General features: G+C 63.7%; 3 protein-coding genes across 4 annotated transcripts; all 3 read left to right on the top strand.

Annotated features, from left to right (window-relative positions):
* Positions 1 to 151: 151 nt before the first annotated feature.
* On the top strand, positions 152 to 2232 carry ABB37_08322 (hypothetical protein; the record flags this gene model as incomplete). The annotated part of the gene is made up of 1 exon (XM_015807288.1): positions 152 to 2232. The coding sequence occupies exon 1, from the start codon at positions 400 to 402 to the stop codon at positions 2230 to 2232; it is 1833 nt and encodes a 610-aa protein (XP_015654237.1). The 5' UTR covers positions 152 to 399.
* Positions 2233 to 2776: 544 nt separating this feature from the next.
* On the top strand, positions 2777 to 5295 carry ABB37_08321 (putative surface antigen protein 2; the record flags this gene model as incomplete). Its single annotated transcript, XM_015807287.1, has 1 exon — positions 2777 to 5295. Exon 1 carries the CDS (start codon positions 4342 to 4344, stop codon positions 5293 to 5295), a length of 954 nt encoding a protein of 317 aa, XP_015654236.1. The 5' UTR covers positions 2777 to 4341.
* Positions 5296 to 6687: 1392 nt separating this feature from the next.
* On the top strand, positions 6688 to 17736 carry ABB37_08320 (hypothetical protein; the record flags this gene model as incomplete). Of its 2 annotated transcripts, none has more annotated exons than XM_015807286.1 (1): positions 6688 to 17736. In XM_015807286.1, exon 1 carries the CDS (start codon positions 8236 to 8238, stop codon positions 17734 to 17736), a length of 9501 nt encoding a protein of 3166 aa, XP_015654235.1. In that variant the 5' UTR covers positions 6688 to 8235. The 2 variants fall into 2 exon arrangements, with proteins under 2 accessions (XP_015654235.1, XP_015654234.1); XM_015807285.1 differs by having other exon boundaries at positions 7830 to 17736.
* Between the last annotated feature and the right edge of the window lie 82 nt (positions 17737 to 17818).

Here is a 17818-nt window from a genome sequence, read left to right as displayed (position 1 = left end):
GTATTTCGCTCCTTCGTTCTCCGACTCTCCACCATCCCCTCTCCTGTTTTCACCATTGTATGCCGGCGATGTACGCTGCCGGCGAAACCGGTGTATGGGCGTGTCTTCTTCCCCGTGGTCCCCCCCCCCCCGCGCTGCCTCTTACCACCAAGAACTCGCAAACCACAGGAGAAACAAGCAAAATCAAAAACGGTTCCGTCGCCACCGTGTAGGTTTCACGGGCACGGCTGCGGCACCGCATTTCTTATTATTATTAGTGTCGTTGGTGTTGTTGTCTTTTACCATTCCACGCGCTTACGTGTGACATAGAGAGTCTGGCGGGGGGGGGGGGCGTGCGTACGATTGTGCGGAGTGCATCTGCGTCCCTCCTTGTTCTCCACAGAGAAGAGTGGGAGGGCAATGGTGTACCTCCGCGCCATCACCCCAGCTCTGTGCGAGTTGCTGGACGATGCCGCGACAGCGCCGCAGACGGCGGCCGCAGTCCGCGCGTTTGGCGAGCAGCGCCTGCGCAGCCTCGTCCACACAGAGATCCCTTCCCTGCTCGACAACGCTCTGTGGGTTTTTCTTATTTCGCTCGAGCAGCTCCTCCAACGCCAAGGTGCAGCACTCCACCATGACAGCACGACGGCGTCCCTTCCACGCCAGCTGCAGCTGCCGTCATCCATCGCAACGGTGCAAGCCGCCGTTCGCTGGTACGGCGGAGAGCTGGACCTGCCCCTTCTCCATTCCCCCGCCGCGGGTGTTGGAAGCACAGCGCACGAAGATGTGACGGACCCGTCGTCGTCGCCTCGTGCGAAGGCGCAGGCACCACCACCGACGACGCACCGCTCCCTCTTCAGTGATACACCTTCCACGCGGCACGATGCGGTACGGCTTGATGCGCTTCTTCAGCACAGACACCAAGCCCCTGTCACCGCCGCAGCGTCTACGACCACGCTGGCAGCTACGGACTCGCCTGGCAACGGGCCAGCAAACGCAAAAGACACCTTCACTGGGCCGCTCGCAACGGTTCAGTTGGGGCTCGAAGCGCTGTCCAACCCCAAACGTGCTGCTGCCCTCCGCCAGCCGCGGTCTCTTGCCCTTGTGGTACGCAACCTCGCCGCTCTGTGGAGTCTCGTGTACCTGTGCAAGGAGCTGCGCGCACGACAGCTGCGCCAGGAGGGCCTGCTGAGAGGGGATGCCGTCACCACTGCTGCTGCGGGCCCCGCGCGTGCCGCCACCGTGTGCTTTCATGACTACGATCTGCTCCTGCCGTGGGACCTGGTCTACGCCGTTCTCACAGACAGCTCGAGCGCCGGATCGGCGGCAAACGAGGCGACGACGACGCAGAAGAAGAAGTGTACGCCGCTGACGATGGCGGCCGTCGCTGCGCGCTGTCGTGCGCTTGCTGATCGTCACGCTGCGCCCCAGTCCACATGCAGCGAAGCGGACGAAGCGGGCCCGCAGCAGAGCGGGCCGCCACCGCCCATTTCTCTCGTCATCAACCCCGCAGTGACCGTTGTGGGCGACAACCCGACGCGCCTGCGCAAGAACGCGCGCATCGACGCCATCGAGGCCGCGGCAAACAGGTACTACTACTCCCTTCTTGCGACCAGCGCGCACGGCCAGGAGGGGCGTCCTTCTCCGTCGTCTACAGCAAGTACATCGACGGCGTCCGCGGCGGCGCATCACGAGGCCCTGCGCAGCTCTCTTGCCTCTGTGGACTTGGGCGACTACGGGGTACTGGACCCCTCCCGTATGCACGCCTGCGTGCCGCTCCGAGCAACGACCACGGGCTTCTCAGCGGCCTCGTCCTCTGCTATTTCAGCTGGAAGTAGCGGTGGGGACTTGAAGACGGAGCGAGCTGCCAAGTCCTACGCGTTGTTCCTGCGCGACGCCTCCATTGGCTTCGATATTCAAATCATGGCCGTGACCGGGGCAGGGGTGGGCTACTACCTCGGTTACCTGCGCGGCCTCAACGCGGAAAGCTGCACCCTCTACGCGGTGGTCGGCCTCGTGGCGATGATGTTGGTGGACGCCGTGCTCATCATGATTCGCATAGGACGGCAAGACGAGGCGGCTCGGAGGTCCCGCGCACGCATTCGACGGCAGCGCGAGAAGCTGGAGAAGGAAGGGGAGAGGATAGTCCAGGCGATGCACCGCGCAGCAGATAGCGGGGAAGGTCAGGTGCGTACTACCGTGGATCCGGCGAGGCTAGCGGGCGTAGACGCGTATACGAAGAAGCGGCAGTGAGCACAAGGTGAGGATGCTGTTTCCATTGCGCGCGTGCATGTGTGTGTGTGTGCGTGTATGTTTGCACTGGTTGGTCCTTCCTTCTTCCTCTTCTTTCCTCCTTTTCGGACTATGGTGGTCTGCCCCAACGACTGCTGCCAACCGCTCCCCGAGACCTTCTTTTTCTGATTCTATCACCGTGCCATCGTTGGTGTTCACCGCGCGCGCGACGTCGGTAAAAGCTAACTGCGCCGCTTTCCATCGACGTAGTGGTGGAGAGCCACGGTTGCCATCACTCCGTTGGCACGTTACCGTTTCGATAGTAGCTCCACTACTATTCTTACTTGTCAGAACATCAACGGAGGAGGGGAGGGAGAGTAACTCTTCGTTCGTCAGACGGTCGAGTGATTCCTTTGGAGCGGCACTTCACACCATCCGATGCATCGAATGCCTTGTGTGGCATCACCTTTTCATCCGGTCGCATCTTTCTATCCTGTGGATACTCGACTGCCTCTATCACTTCTATTTCTTCTTCCACTCTCTCTCTTCATCCTTCTTGCGGCCAGCAACAGGAGGGGGGGGTGTCGTTTGCCGGGACGTCTTCCTTGAGCGGCGCGGCAGCAGCAACCGCTCTCTGCACATCTTCGTCTTGTGCTTAACTCCCTTGTGTCTGTTTTCTTTTTTTGCTGCCCGAAAGGGCCGCTTCTCCTCTCGATCCTCATCAGACTCCTTTGACAAGAACGACGCAGCATGCTCGTCCAGCCTTGCTCTCCCAGCGGCACGAGCAGCAGTTGAGATGTGCGTCGTGCGCGCATTCGATGGCTTTCTTTTGCTTTCTCTCTCTGTCTGTCTGTCCCTCCGCTAGCGCCTGTCGTTCCCTTCTCATCCTTCTTCACCTTTCGGCGTCCCACGCGAAACGAAACGGCCTTTACGAGACCCGCGCCCGCTCGTCGCCCTTCCGGCGCAGGCATGTGCACTCCGCTGTCAGCGCCGTCTTGCCGCTGCCTCCCGCATAAGGGGGCTCCGGCGCTGCTACTCGTGGCCGATGCCCCCGGTAGGCGACCGTGCGGGTGTAACCCACGCGAGTGGAGCTCGATACGAGCCCGTGCAATTCCTGTTGGTGCTGCGGTGTCTGCCGGCCGCTGTTGCTCGGTGGGCGTGTCTTCTCGCGTTCCCACTGGCAGGATGCGGGCCCAGCGAGATCGCTACCAACGGGCTGGTCGTTTTTCAAGGCCGTTTCTTTCCACGTTTGAAAGGGCGAAGGACTGTGGCGGCAACCACGGAGACCGTCTTGGCGGAAACGCGTTTCCTTTTCCTTTCTCTGCAGCGCGCTCCGTCTTCCTCTCTACTGCTGCTTTCCCCCCTTGCTTGGACGGGGATGTTCTGCGAAATGCGCTGGTGTGCGAGCAGGACCTCCTGCAGCGCCGAGTGTTTCCTCTGAACAGGTGTTTCCTCCCTCCTTGACATCGGCGAGGTGTATGAACTCGCGGATAAGCATCAACGCGGCCGTGTGCGCGTAATGGCGAAGACGAACAACCCAAATGCCCCCGGGGTTCTGCTGGGTGGTGCGTTGAAAGCGAGCCGTCTTCGCCATGCGATGCCGTTGTTCTCGCTCACGCGTACACGTGGATTGGGCCCTCACATGCTTGACGAGTGCGTGCCCCTTTCGCGTAAACGTGCTGCCCCCCTCCCCGCGCTCCTCGCCGAAACCACTTCTCCTCCGCTGTCAACGCCCTTCTTCCATCACGCTGCGTTTCTCGTCGATGACACTAAAACACACACCTACGGCTGCCACACCGACCGCTTACACCATCCGGCGGCTGCATAGAAGTCCACGCTAACCCTTCTCTAATTGCTCTCTTTTATTTCTCTTTAAGTGTTGAAATACCATTATTGTCTTTCCCCTTGCATTCGCTGCCAACGCGCACGCCACTCGCCCTCCCCCCCCCCCCTTGCTATTTCTCGCCGAAACCCCATCTACCGAGTTCGTGATCTAAAGGCCGTTGAAAGGGACCTCCTCAGCCCCCTTGTGCACTGCGCTTCGCTCTTCTTTCTGTTTTTCACGTCGCCTTCGATACCGCTCTCCCGTCGCCCGTCTCTGCTCGCCGAGCAGGCCAACCGGACAGCAGCATGGGCCGTTCCTTCGCCGCTACTCCGCAGCCGTGGAAGGCGCTCGCCATCGGCGCTCTTCTCCTGTGCTGTGTTCTCGGCCCTCACCTGGCGATCGCCGCGGACAGCGGTGCGGAGACCTCGAGCAGCGGTAACCCGCCTGTGCCGCCGGGGGACACCACCACGTTGACCTTCCTGCAGGCCCTCGTGACAGCGATGGAAGGTCTGCCTCAGCCCACTCCTTTCGATGACTACTGCAAGTGGGAGGGCATCGTGACGTGCAACGACGACGGCACGGTGTCGGTGAAGCTGACAGATTCGGCGTCGAAGCTGACCAAGCTGTCGAGCCTGCCGGAGCTCGCCGTGAAGCTGGACGGCACCAAGGTGGCTATGAAGTCGTTCGAGGCGAACGCCATGGGCCACCTCTTTGGCGGGGCGCTGCCGGCGAGCTGGGGAAAGCTGACGCAACTGCAGACCCTCTCGCTGTCGGGCAACACCAAGCTGACGAGCAGCCTGCCTTCGGCGTGGAGCGGGATGACCGCACTGACGCAGTTGGTGCTGAGCAACAACGGCATGTCGGGCAGCCTGCCCCCGGAATGGAGCGGGATGACGGCGCTGGCGCAGCTGGTGCTGACCGGCAACAAGTTCTGCGGCTGCGTGCTGGCGACTTGGAGCGCGGCTCTGAAACCGACCGTGGACCCCGCGGTGAGCGCGAAGACCTGTGCAACTGCGAATGCCTGTGACAAGGTGTCGAGCAGCAGTGCCAGCCCCTTTTACTGCGATGTGGTACACTGCACGCAGTGTGCAGCGGGCAACGACACGAAGTGCATCAGGTGCGACAGCGGCTACACGCTGACGGATGGCTTTCAATGCATCTCCGAGGGTGATGCGGCGTACTGGCAGAGCTTGGTCAACCCAAGTGGGTTGCTGATGCTGGCACTGCTGTGCGCGTCTGTCCTGTGGAACCTGATCTAGCTGGCGTGGTCGCGCTGCGGACTGCGGCGAAGGACGGCGTGGATGGTTTACCGAGGTGTTCCGTTCTTCCACGTACCTGCTTGTTTATTATTATTTCCTTTCGACTATCCTTCTCTTTTCATTAACAATGGAGCAGCTGCTTTTGCGTGCCTCCGCGCCGGAGAGGCGTTGCTTTCGACAAGTGAGCAGCGGTAGGCGGTGGGGGATGGCATGCCCACTGGGTCCATCGATGCAACGGTGTCCGTACGTACATGTATGAGCTACTGAGAACACCACGTTCATACATGCGTATCCGTGTCCTTCGCTCCCCGTCCTACCGTTGTGTCTGTGCACGTGGACGCATTCACTTGTTAACCGAAAGAACAGCACGGACGAAGCGTGATGTATGTTACTGTTCCTTTTCTTCTCTTTTCTTTTTTGGCAAAGGACTTTGGCTGCTACGGAAAATGCTGTGCGTCTCCACAAAGGTCACGAAGGCTGAAGGGTGTGACCCGTCCTCCCGCTATCCGTTTACTCTTCCGGTGGCGGAGGAGCGGTGGAGCATCCTAAATGGGCCGACGCGCCGCTGTGGTGTTCGCCGCAGCACATCGACGCCCAAAGACGAAGTTGAGCGCCACTTCTAATGCGGAAGCGTTTCCGCCTCAACGCTGCGTTTCCTTCGCACGAGCGCGGCTTTTTTTCTTTGTTTCTTCTTTCTTCTGTCTTTCCTTTCCTGTTCTATCCGCTTCACGCCCCTCCGCACCGCGTGCCGCCTCACCTGCCTTTGTGCCGTTTGTGATGGCCCCGTTACCCGCGACTCTGCCGCCTGTGCGGATAGGCGTTGCCGAGCGCGTCGTTGCGTAGAACGGCGAGGAGCATGTGAGGTCGGCCGCGGCGCAGCGTGCATAGAGCTGATGTGCACTCGCTTCATGCGTTTACCGTCGTCCTTTTGTTTCTTCGTGTCCCCATCAAGAGCAGCGCCCTTCTCCCTGTCCAATGCAGCGGTGCTAGGCGTGCTCCTGGTGATGTGGATGGTGTACCTCAACGTTTATCGGGTGAGCACTGTTGAAGGGTGGTGCCGTACGTTTAGCGTCAATGGCGTCTGAGGGTGCGACGCGCTCTGGTGCCCCCGCTATGGCGTGTGGAGGGCGCACGGCGTGTGTGGTACCCGTTCAATGGAAACATGTTTTCCTCCTTTTTCCTTCTTCTCTCCCTCGCACTGCGCCTGTGGTTCGACGTGCGATGCCGCGGGCGCCCTCGCGCAACCCACGACATTCGCCGCGACTCCGGCGGGGCACCCTGCGTCGGTGCCCACGTGCAGCGGCCGTTTCTTCCTAACGACTTTCCCTTTCTCTTGCATGCGTGCTTTTCTCATTTCCGATGTAAATTTTTTTCTTCATGTTTAACAATTCAGCCTTCAGCTGTCCAGAAGGATGGCACGTGTCACTCCCTCCCTTTCCCCGAACTCAGCTGCCTGAATGCTACTTGTCTTGGGAGGCTGGAATGCGAAGGCGGTTGCCTCTCTCATGCATGAGCGTTTCGCGTCGGCGATACTGGTCTGTTTCGGCGCGGAAAGACAAGAACCGCTGGAGCTTCGGTGGGTGGTGGTGCTTCTCCGGCAACCGCGGCGGTCGGGGTCGACCATGTGCGCAGCCGTGCACTTGCGCACGCCCGACTCTCTCTCTGCCCGTTCCACTCGTTGGAGCGCGGCCGGAGGTGGACGGCCCCGCGGCGGTGGTCGTGCGGAGACGTCAGCGGCACCGACGTGGATGAGTGCGGCGCTGACGGGGCAACGTGCGCGATGCGCCTTCTTTTTGTGTGTTTCATTTTCCTTCGACTCGGACCGCGCGACACCGTGGCACCGGCCGGACGGTGTGGGCGACGCAGCTGTCCTCGGACAGGGCGGTCCCCTGCCGCGGCAACCCGGTTATCGGTGTGGCGGAGGTGTGAGTGTGGGCACGTAATGCACGTTGCACAGACACACGGCCACACAGGCGCAGCCACAGACACTGACACCGATGCACACACAGGCATCGGTGCTTGTCTTCGTCTGCTCGGCTTGTGGGACGAGCGCTGCATCTCTCACGATCGGCTGCTCGTTTGCGCGGAGCTGCTGGCTTCCTGTATGTGTGCATGTGTATGTGTGCTGACCCTCGCCCTCCCCTGTTGTTGCCGAGACACTGTTTTCTTTTCTTACTCGGCAAGGCGTGTAGCCGCCCTCTCTTTCGGAACTACCGCTGCAAGGACGCGGCCTGTGGACGCTCTCCCCTGCGCTTCTGCTATGTGTGTGTGTGTCTCGGCTGTGCTGTGCCGACGGAGCAGCAACGAAGCCGCGACTACTTCGTGAGGGCACTGCACCGCACCGCTGTGCTGTGTGGTGTGAATGCGTCTGCCTGGCTTTGCGTGCAGGGCACTGTGTGCTTCCCGCAGACGCGCGGCCAGCTGCGTGCACACCGCCTCCTTCTCTCGCGCTGCGTCGTTCATCGCTCCCCGCTTCTCTCTCTCCTCCCCCTCCCCCCTCCACTTCCTTCCTGCACTGGGCCACCGCAACGGCAGCGCACACAGCTCTGCATCGCGCTCTCCCTCTCCCGCTCTCCCTTTGGTGAACACGGCTACATCGCACCTTCGCTTCGATCGAGTTCCTGCGGTTTCTGTTGTTGTGGTGGTGTAGGTTTGCCGATGCGTGCTCCACAGCGCAGCGGTGCGTCCTTCGTACGTAAAGCGGGAAGAAGGGGAAACTTGTCGCCTCGGCGTGCGCGACGCGTGTTCTGACGACGGAATAATATATTTCTATACTTTTCTCAATGCTATCGCTGAGGTGGGGATCATCTCGTTTCTCTTCTTGCTCTCCAGTCTGCTGAACGCGGCTCCTCTGCGCCGAACCGGCTTCGATTTGACACACGAGACGGTGGAATACATATATATAGAGAGAGAGAGATGCCTTGTAGATCCATCGCTACGATGGTGGTCGTCGACGCCAAGGCGGCCCTGGGGGCGTTGTGTTGTGGCGCAGCCTCCGCCCCGGTTGAGTTCGTCCGCCCAGCAGCGTCGCAGCACACCGGACTCATCGCGGTGCCCAGCAGCGGGAACATGATGGTGCTCCTTATTCTGGACTTTGGCGGCGGCGGCGCAGTGAACGAACCGGCAGCAGGGCCCGTGAATCCTTGGCGGGTGCTGCACCGCGAGGGTTACCCGTGCTTGCTAGCAGTGCCTGCTGTTCCCACCAAAGCACCACCTGCCTCCCAGCGATCGACACGCGACCACGGCGAAGAAACAGAAGACAAGCGGGCGAGCGCTGAGACAGACAGCGACGAAGGAGAGGAACGCGTGGACGCCTTGGCGCCTTCGCTTTCCTCTAGTGCGGCCGGGGCGGCAGCTACGTCCAACGAAGTCGTCTACGTGTGCGTGCGGGAGGCGGTCGACACGAACGTGCGTTGGTTTGCTGTATGGCTGCCGCCTTCTCTGGCCTCTCGCGACCTGTTGGTGCTCCTTCGCAGCGCCAACTGCACCAAGAACAGCGGGGAAGAGGCGGGGAATCGAATGAGCAGCAGCAGCGGCGGCAAAGGAAAGGAAGACAGCGAAGTGTGGCGACTGCAGACCGTCTGTCGAGATGTGTGGCCGCTCCCCCCGGTCTCGCCGCATGGGCTTCCTCCTCCACGGGATGGCGCGCTTCCGCGAGCGCGTTGGCCGTCCGCAGCGGAATCGCGGCCGCCGGTGCGGTCACACGAGCAATGCGACGATGGTCACGCAGACGCTGCTGCAGCGGGGGAGCACGTTCGACCTTCCTGCGCCGTCGTGTCGGCGCACCTGCGACACCTGCAGCGCTGGAACAGAAGCCTCCTGTCGTACTTGTTTGGTGCCGGAGAACAGGTCGAGGAAGCCTGGCTGACGACGGATAACGCCACAGAAGCAGCAGCAGCAAGGTCGCCGCAATCGTCGCCGTCTGCGCTGCGTCTTCTGCGGCTTGTCTTCTGCTTTTGGCACCGTGTTTTGCGCGAACCGGATAGCGCAGTCGTGGCTCTCCGCCCCAACCGCAGCCAGGGCAACCCCACCACGGATCGCCCGCAGCGATTGAGGGGGTCGACAGGCTCACTTGTGCTGTCGTCTCCCACCACTCCCTCGGTGGTGCCGGCGGCTGCAGTGGACACCACGGAGCCCTCCTCTCCGCCGCTCAGCACGCCGACACAACCCAATCTCGCCCCCGTTCACGACTCTCCCTTCGTCACGGAGCAGCCACGGCGGCGAGACCCGCCACCATCGCATACAGACAACGTGAAGGCGGAAGATGCAGCACGCGTTACTACTACTACCACTACTGCAATCCCTCCGTGTCGCCCTACCTACCACGTCACACCTGTAACGCTGGTGGAGCAGCTGCTCCTCACCTTCGACTTCTCCCTTTCCTATCACACGAGCGCAGCGACACGCGGACGTGCAGGCTCACCGGTGAGGGGGGAGAGTGAAGAAGCGGGCGTTCACCCGGCGCCTGCGCAGGGTGCAGAGGAACAAGCGGCAGAGCCACACGACGCACCGGTCCCCTCCTCGCCATCATCTCAACGCCTCCCTTCTTTCGCGGAGGAGTGGGGCGCGTATCTGGTTCGCCGCATGCGCCGTGCGGCAGCAATCCCTTTGGCGGCACCTTCCGTAGCTGCACACTGCCGTCACCCCAGCGACAACGACGTGGAGGCGACGCCAGTGCCGATGTACGACCTGCGTTACACTGCGCTGGATGTGTGGGCCGTGTGGATGCAGGCGGCCACGGAGGCGGCCGCAGCAAACTTGGTACCTACCTCTACTACCAACAGCAATCACAGCGACTCTCGCAGCGTGACGGACGCCGATGCTCCGTTCGCTGCTGGCCGTGAAGGATACACAGAAGAAAATGCCGACGCTGCCGCTGCTGCTTCACCAAGGCGCGAGCAAACCTGCCTCGAGTCTTCCGCTGTGGCCTCGCCGATGTCGTCTCCGTCCTCACCGCGGCCGTGTTGGTCCCTGCAGCTCCAACCGCAGGGTACGCTGCAGCAGCAGCCACAGCGCAGTGCCTCACAGGCCAGCTTTTCCGTGTCCGACGCGCGCCGGCCGTACACGGCGGGGGTGGCGGCGGCGGTGGTGGTGGTCGCGGAAGCTGCGGATCGGGCCACCGTGCCAGCTCACAAAGAGCGCACCTTCTGCCCGCTTACGGCTCCCATCGGCGGCGAGTGCAGCACGCGGGTTGCCGAGGAGGAGAAGGGCCGTGGGTCGGGTGTGCCCTCCGAACAGCCGCCCACGACAGCGGGGCGGTCTGTGCACGCGCAGCCAAGAACGCTTGTCCCTACAGCAGCAGCGGCAGCGGCAGCGGCGGCGGAGCTTCTGCAGATCGTCCCCGGTCGTCTAGTGGGCTCCGTCGTGTCGGCGAGGCGGAGGGATGCGGCAGCGCGCCGCTGCACAGCCGCCACCGCGGCGCCGCCGTTTCCGTCTTCTTTGGCCCCCGCCTCCTCTTCCCCTGTGAAGAGGGCTGCTGCTGCGTATGCGTGTTTGAATCTGCCCGTCGTTGCCCATACGGCGCTGTCTCCACGCTCCACCGCTGCGGAACGAAAAGAAGGAGGTGGGGCGGTGGAAGCGATACACGCCGCGGCGAGCGGGCATCGCACACCGTCGCCGACACTCGCCGCCTCCCGACCACCAAGCCGGATAGAGTCCTGGGAGAGCAGCCCAAGTGGCACGGAAGCGGCTGACGGCGATGGCAACGTGCGAGCAGCAGAGCACGAAGAGGAAGGTTTGGCCTACGTCGCACAACGGCAGCCTACGCTCGCGCCATCCGCCGCGCAAGCTGTGCCAGTGGTGCGTGGCGGCACGACGGACTTCTCAGCGCGGCCGGGCGTGTACTCCACCACGACGTATACTACCAACACGAACTTATCCTCCTCGTCGTCGATGATCGCATCGGAGCACCGATTGTTTCCTGTCGTTGATGATGATGATGATGATGATGGTGCGCAACGCAATAGCATGCAGAATAATGAAGCGGTGGGTTCGGCGGTCAACGCAGCACCGCTTTCAGCCGGCCCTTCAACAGCACCGCCTCCTCTGACATCGCCATACACGCGGCGCGGAGGTATCTACGCCGCTGCGTCCTTTACCGCGGTGCTGGCAGAGCTGCTCACGCAGGTCCTGCTCTGCAGCGCACCCATGTCCCCTCCGTCACGTTATCCGCCGAGCTCGGCACCGCCGGCGGGCAATGTCGCCGTCGCCCACCGTCAGCTCGAGCTGATCCACCGCGGACAGATTTTTCCCTCGCTGGCCACGCTCGACACACTCAACCTGCTACCCTACTACGTCCACGTCTGGTGCTACTCGTATGATCCCTTTACGCGCAAGCAGCGGCGCGTAGGCGGCGGGGAGGTCGTCGGCAGCAGCGGCGGCAGCGGCAGTGGCGGCGGCAGCGGAGGCGGCGGTACGTACGCCCAAACGTACCTCCTGCGTTACGAGGCGGGTGCAGGCGCCGCGTACCAGGCAAACGGAGGTGGCGCGGGCCCTGCCTCGTCGCAGCAGCTTCTGCGGGGCTTAATGATGGAAGGCGCGCGAACGCTGTGGCGGAGTGTGAAGTCAACGGCGCAGCGCGGAGTGCGAGAGGCTCTCGCGTTCACCAGCGACACCGCAGCGAATACGGGCAGTAACGGCAGCGGTGGCGGCGGGCCGCAGCAGCAGCAGCAGCAAACGCGCTCGCAGCTCGCGCAGGCGTTCGCAATGCACGCTGCCGCCGTGACGGCGCCGTCTGCACATCGGGCACCGACGGCCGTGTACAGCGGCAGCGGCGGACGCGACATCATCAACGACCCGACACTGTACAACGCCGTCTGTGGATTCTACATCACGGAGCAGGACATCATCATTCGGTCGCTGCCGACGGAGGAGGTGCGGAAGAGGCGGGCGCGGCAGCGGCAGCGGCATCGACAGCAGCTTCGCCAATCTCACTCGGCAATAGATCTGAACGGCCAGCGCGCCGCGCACCCCCGTCGAGGGCGGACCGCACAAGAGAGATACGCCGCGGCGGTAAGTGAAAATGACGTGGAAGGGGAGGGCGAGGGCGAGGGAGGGGAAGAGGGCGACGACGACGACGTGGAGGAAACGGAATTGCTGCTCCTGCCACGCGTTGGCCTTCTCTCGGTCACCGCATGCACCGTCAGCCGTGACGGCGGCGGCGTCTTTGCCGAGAAGTACGCGCATAAGCTATTTCTGCGCCAAGAGGATCAGGTGGTGGCCCTGCGAGCACAGCAGCAGCAGCAGCGGCGGCAGCACCGGCACGGCCTACGTGCCGCTGCGTCGTCTGCTGTGTTGACAGAGACCGCCGCCTTCTCGCCCTCTGCGTCGGCGCACCACCAATCTTACAGCAGCGACGGTGGGGTCGGTGCGGCGCGCGGCCCCATGCGAACGCACACCACGCTGCGTCCCTTCCTCGAACAGATGCTCCAGCAGCAGCAGCAAAAGACACGCAGCGCGACCCGTGCATCGTCCTTTTCTGCTGCTGCTTTGGGGGAGAAGAGTGGGACGCTGTGCGGTGGCCGCAGCGAGAGCCGTCGGCGTAGCGTGCAACAGTACTTCACCTCGCTCTTCCATTGTACTCCGACAAGTAACGATGCCAGCGCTGACGGCAGAAGCCCCGCCGACGGTGGTGGTGGTTGCGGTGATGCGGCGCAGGTGCTCTCGCCCGACAACATTGGAGCCGAGGCATCGACCAAGGCAGCTGTCGGTGGCGCAGCGAGCAGCGCGGCAGCGGCGGTGGCGTTGACAGCCGCAGCAGCTGTCATGTCTGCCACGACGGCGCGCACTTCTTCTTCTTCGCAGCCGGCCGCGGTGCTGAAGCTCGAGTCGAAGTCGATGCCAACGGTGTGGCTCGAGTTCGCGGATGAGGCGACGCTCACGTACGTGTACCACCTGCTGGAGGCGCCGCTCCGCTCGTCGCCGCCATCCGCGGCTGCCAACCACGTAGCACGCGACGAAGCAGCAGAACAGAGCCGTGTAGCCGCCGCCACCGCAGCAGACGCCTCCTCCCCATCTGATAGCGCAGTGGCGTCCTCACGACTTCGAAGCGGCGCATCCACCACCGCCACCGTTGCAACGTCTCTCTCGAGTTTTGGGAACCGGTTTCTCGCCAGCGCACGCCGGCACTGGTCCATGGTGCCGCTGGTGCTGGTGGCCGCCGGCGTTCTCCCGCACGGCAGCGCCGCGTCGCCCTTCCTCCTGGCTTTTCTGAAGAACGTGGCTGTGGCCATGACGATGCTGCAGCACGCACCCACCGCCAGCGCCACCGTTGCACTGTTACGCGACGACGACGACGATGCGCAAGAGGCAGTGGAGGACCCCCAAACCTGCCCAGCACCCGCCCCCCTCTCCCTCGCCGACACGTGTTGGCTCTACGACCCCGCACGTGAGTTTGCGCGGATGGGTCTCGCGCCTGACCGGTGGACGCTCACGAGCGCCAATAACGATTTCGCCTTCTGCCCCACCTACCCCTCCCGCTTCGTCGTCCCAGCCGCGGTGGCGGAGGCGATGGAGCTGGGCGAGCTCGACGGCCAGCACCGCCTCTCCAGCCGCGTCGAGGCCGTGTCGTTCTTCTACGCGCCGACCGGTGGGGTGCTGGTGCGCAGCGCCCAGCCGGCCATCGCCCGGCTGTTTGTGAACTCCACCGCACCGGCCGCACTCGACGTCGCGTCGATGATGACGGGGGGCCGCTTCAACGGCAGTCCCACTGTTGGAGGAGCAGCAGCTGCTGCAGCACCCGCGCGCCGTGGTGGCGGCAGCAGTAGCGATCTTGCAGAGCGTGGTGAGTCTGCACCGGCGTCACGCCAACTGCCGCTGCCGCAGCAGCAGCAGCGGGGTCCACCACCCACCGCCATCCCCTTGATGGATGTGCCGTTCCTCATTCTCAGCGCCTTCGCTGCCGCCGCGGGCACGACGGCGCAGCAGCTGGTCGTGATGGACCTGCGCTCCGTCACGGCAGCCTACGCGAACATGATGCGCGGCGGGGGCACGATGGAGATGCTGCTCTACCCCTTTGGCAGTGTGGAGTACGCGGGTCTGCCGAACATACACGTCATGCGTCAGGCGTGGCTGCGGCTGCGGCGGTCGCTGATGGACGTGCCGTACAAGCTGAGCGGGGATGGGGGGTCGCGGCGGGAGACGCAGTATGTGTTGAGTGGCGGAGAGCCCCCCTACGCCGCGGTGGTGGCGGCGGCGGAGAGGAGTGCCACGATGGTACGACCAGGACCGACGCTGGCCCCGCCGCTGCTGCCCTCCGCACAGCAACCGCAGCCGGCACATCAGTACAGCTCGGCCCACCCACACGACTCAAGGAGGGGTGCCGCCGCCGCAGTGGGACACCCGCAGGAACCGATGATCGTCACCGCCATCGGAGGGGGAGATGAGACGCAGAGGCCGCTGCCCTCGCACGCGAGAGGTGATGTCGCGTCGGAGGCGGAGGACGACGAGGAGAACCCGCCGCAGGAGCGGGTGCGGTGCCTCGACGTTGTGCAGCAGGCCCCGGTCGCCGCGCGCTCCGGCACAGATCGAACGCACACGCAGCCCGCAACAGCTTCCTGTGCGGTTGCGGCGTGCAGAAAGGGAGGCGGCGGTGGCGGTGAGCCGCACGAAGACGGTGGTCACGACGACGACGAGGAAGCAGCAGAGATAAATGGTGTGGAAAAGACGGACAGCGCAGCCTCCGCCTCTTCCATCTTCTTTCCTTTCTCGTTCAGCATCGGCGGAAGTAAAGGCGCCGGCGACAGCAGCGGGGGTAGTGGCAACGGGGGTATGGAAAGATCGTCGCCGTCCGCCGTCTCGATGCGGACGTCGAGTGGAAACGCAGCCGCCGCCGCCGTCACTTCACCCGCGCAACAGGAATGGTTGGGATTCGTAGCCGGGCTGCTGAACACCGCCGTCGTCGCGGCGCGGCGTGTGTGCGGGGTGCCGACGGACCCGCTCTACGTCCCGGCGATGGTGCACAACGGTGCGATGGCGAATTGCTTCTCGTACGTTGTCGGGCACGCCTTTACCCGCTTTTGGCTTCCCGCCTCGTCGTACAGCCGCCCAACTCGACCGCACCACAGCAGCGGCGGTGCCTCGGCGGCTGCGCCGGCGTGGTGGGCTCGTCGAGGTGGATTTCGCAGGACTGCCGCTGCTACGGCGGCGGCGAAACATCCCCATTTTGACACGAGTGTCGCCTCCTTCGGGCCGAGCGCGCACCGCACGCTGGCACAGGTGGTGTTTGTGAACTGCTCCGACGGCTGGGACCGCACCGCGCAGGTCTGCCTCCTCGCGCAGCTGCTCCTCGATCCGTACTACCGCACCGTTGAAGGCTTGTGTGTGTTGCTGGAGAGGGAGCTGCTGTGCTTTGGGCACCCGCTGCAGACGCGATCCACGGCGGTGCGCGGGAATGCAAACGGCGGCTGGGAAATGGCGGCGGCGAGGAGGGACGGCGACAACGCCCACCGCTCCGCCGCCGCGACTCACGACGCGGTGGATGCAGGGACGAGGGTCGCAACGCGCATCCGCGACGACGATCAGCGGAGTAGCCCACTCAGCCCCCGCTCAGGCGAGCCAACAGGGGCAGCGGCACAGGCGGGGTCCTTGGCTGCCATGCCGACGCGAACAGCGCCACCTGGCAACCTGCCGGAAGCAAACGACAGCGGCGGTGCAGCAGCACCAACAGCAGCGGCAACGGCGACAGAGACGCCGAGCGAGGATGACCTTGAAGTCTGGTTGGACGACAGCGACGCAGCAACAGCGCAGTTGCTCTCCGAGGCGGCCGCAGCCGATGCAGCATCGGTGGTGCGGGACGGAAAGGAGATGGATGGGTCGAGCAAAGATGGTAAACAGCAGCAGCAGTGGCGTCAGTTCTGGCGGCGTGCGATGGGTGCGGTGGGTGAAAGAACCACAGCGCTGAAGCAGAAAATGGAGAGCGGCGGCGCGGGTGGCGGTGGTGGTGGTGGTCGGCGTGTGCCGCCAGCGGCATCGTCTGCCTCTTCGCCCTCCCCAGCGGCGACGTCGTCCAGCGCAGCGCTGCGGGAGGCGTCCCCGATTTTCACGCAGCTGCTCGATGCGATCTACCAACTCGTCCGCCTCTACCCCGCCTGCTTCGAGTTTACGGAGCAGTTTGTGCGACTGCTGCTGGACTTGCTGCACTGCGGGCTCGTCAGCACCTTTGCGGTGAACAGCGAACAGCAGGCGGAGCAGGAAGGCGTCGCACGCGGCGCCATGTCGCTCGGTCAGTGGTGTGCTCTGTTGCTGTCCACGACGGCGGCTCCCACTCCTCCTATCTGCAGCGGTACGGCTGTGGAAGTCAACGCACCTTGTCTGCCGTCCCCCGCTGGCTCCCCAGCCCATCCCAGCGCTCCAACACGGGCACCACCGCCGGCAGCCGCAGACACGAGCCTCACTACCAACCTCAGCTCGGTCGATGTCTCGTTCCAATGCCTCGATTCGCAGCTGCTCGAAAACGGAGAGGAGGGCGACGAAGGCGACGAAGAGGGGGAGGTTGGGCGGCCGAGTGTTGCGCCGCCGCAGGAGCCGTCGCATTCACTGCTGCCTGCACACCCAACTGGCGCTTCCGCGAGTTTGCCCACCTCACCACCACCACAGAAGCAGAAGCAGCAGCAGCGGTTGCCGTCATCAGGTGCCATCTATATGTTTGACTGCACCACTCGTTGGCGGGCCGGCAACGGCGAGGTGACAACGCACACGCATCGTCGCCGGTCACCGCCGCTGCCGGGGTCGTCCACGACTCCGGCCTTCCTCTCCGCAAGCGCGACGGCAGACACCATCGACAGCGACGGTGGTGGTGGTGGCGATGACGACGATGACGATGACGATGACGACTTCCGTCGGCGACTGCTGCCTCTCTCGATCGATGCCCTCTACTCCTCCGGCTACCTCAACGCGGAGTTCTCGCTGAGGTACAACCGCCACCACGTCGGTCCGCTGGTGGACTTCCTTCTCCCCTCACAGCTGGCTCTGTGGCGCTCCGCGTACGCGCGGCATTCCTTCTGGGGCAGCCGTGCATCACAGCTGCAGCACGGCGTGGGGCCCATCCACCGTGACGGTGCGCCCGATGGTCCGCCCGGCCCGTCTGCGCCGCCGGGCACTTTACCAGAGCACAGCAGCAGCAACAACAACAACGGTATATGGCGTGGGGCATGCGGGGGGCACCGTCTGACCTCCGGTGCGCAGCGGATGCGTTCCTCTGAGGGTGCCGCAACTGGCACGGCGGCTGCAGCGGGTTCCAGCGGCCAACAATGCTGGTTGGTCAGCGGTAGCACCAAGGACGGAAATAGGAGAACTGCGGGAAATGAATTGGCAGCTGACCGTCGCGGGGGTTTCGGTGCGACGTCCTCGCCGTACACGTCACCGCCTGGGATGATGAACTTCCATATCGGCTCGGCGAGCGACGAGGAGGACGACGCGGCGGAGGATCAGAGCCAGCTCTGAAGCACGCCACGGCAGCGGAAGCGCCTTTGTTTGTTTTTTCATGGTTTTTCAGTTGTTGTTGTTGTTGTGAGTGGGGCTGTTC

Source organism: Leptomonas pyrrhocoris (genome assembly GCF_001293395.1).
Source record: "Leptomonas pyrrhocoris isolate H10 chromosome Unknown, whole genome shotgun sequence".
Classification (NCBI taxonomy): Eukaryota; Euglenozoa; class Kinetoplastea; order Trypanosomatida; family Trypanosomatidae; genus Leptomonas; species Leptomonas pyrrhocoris.
The sequence above is the reverse complement of the archived record's forward strand: the minus strand, read 5'-3'. Positions and strand labels throughout refer to the sequence as shown.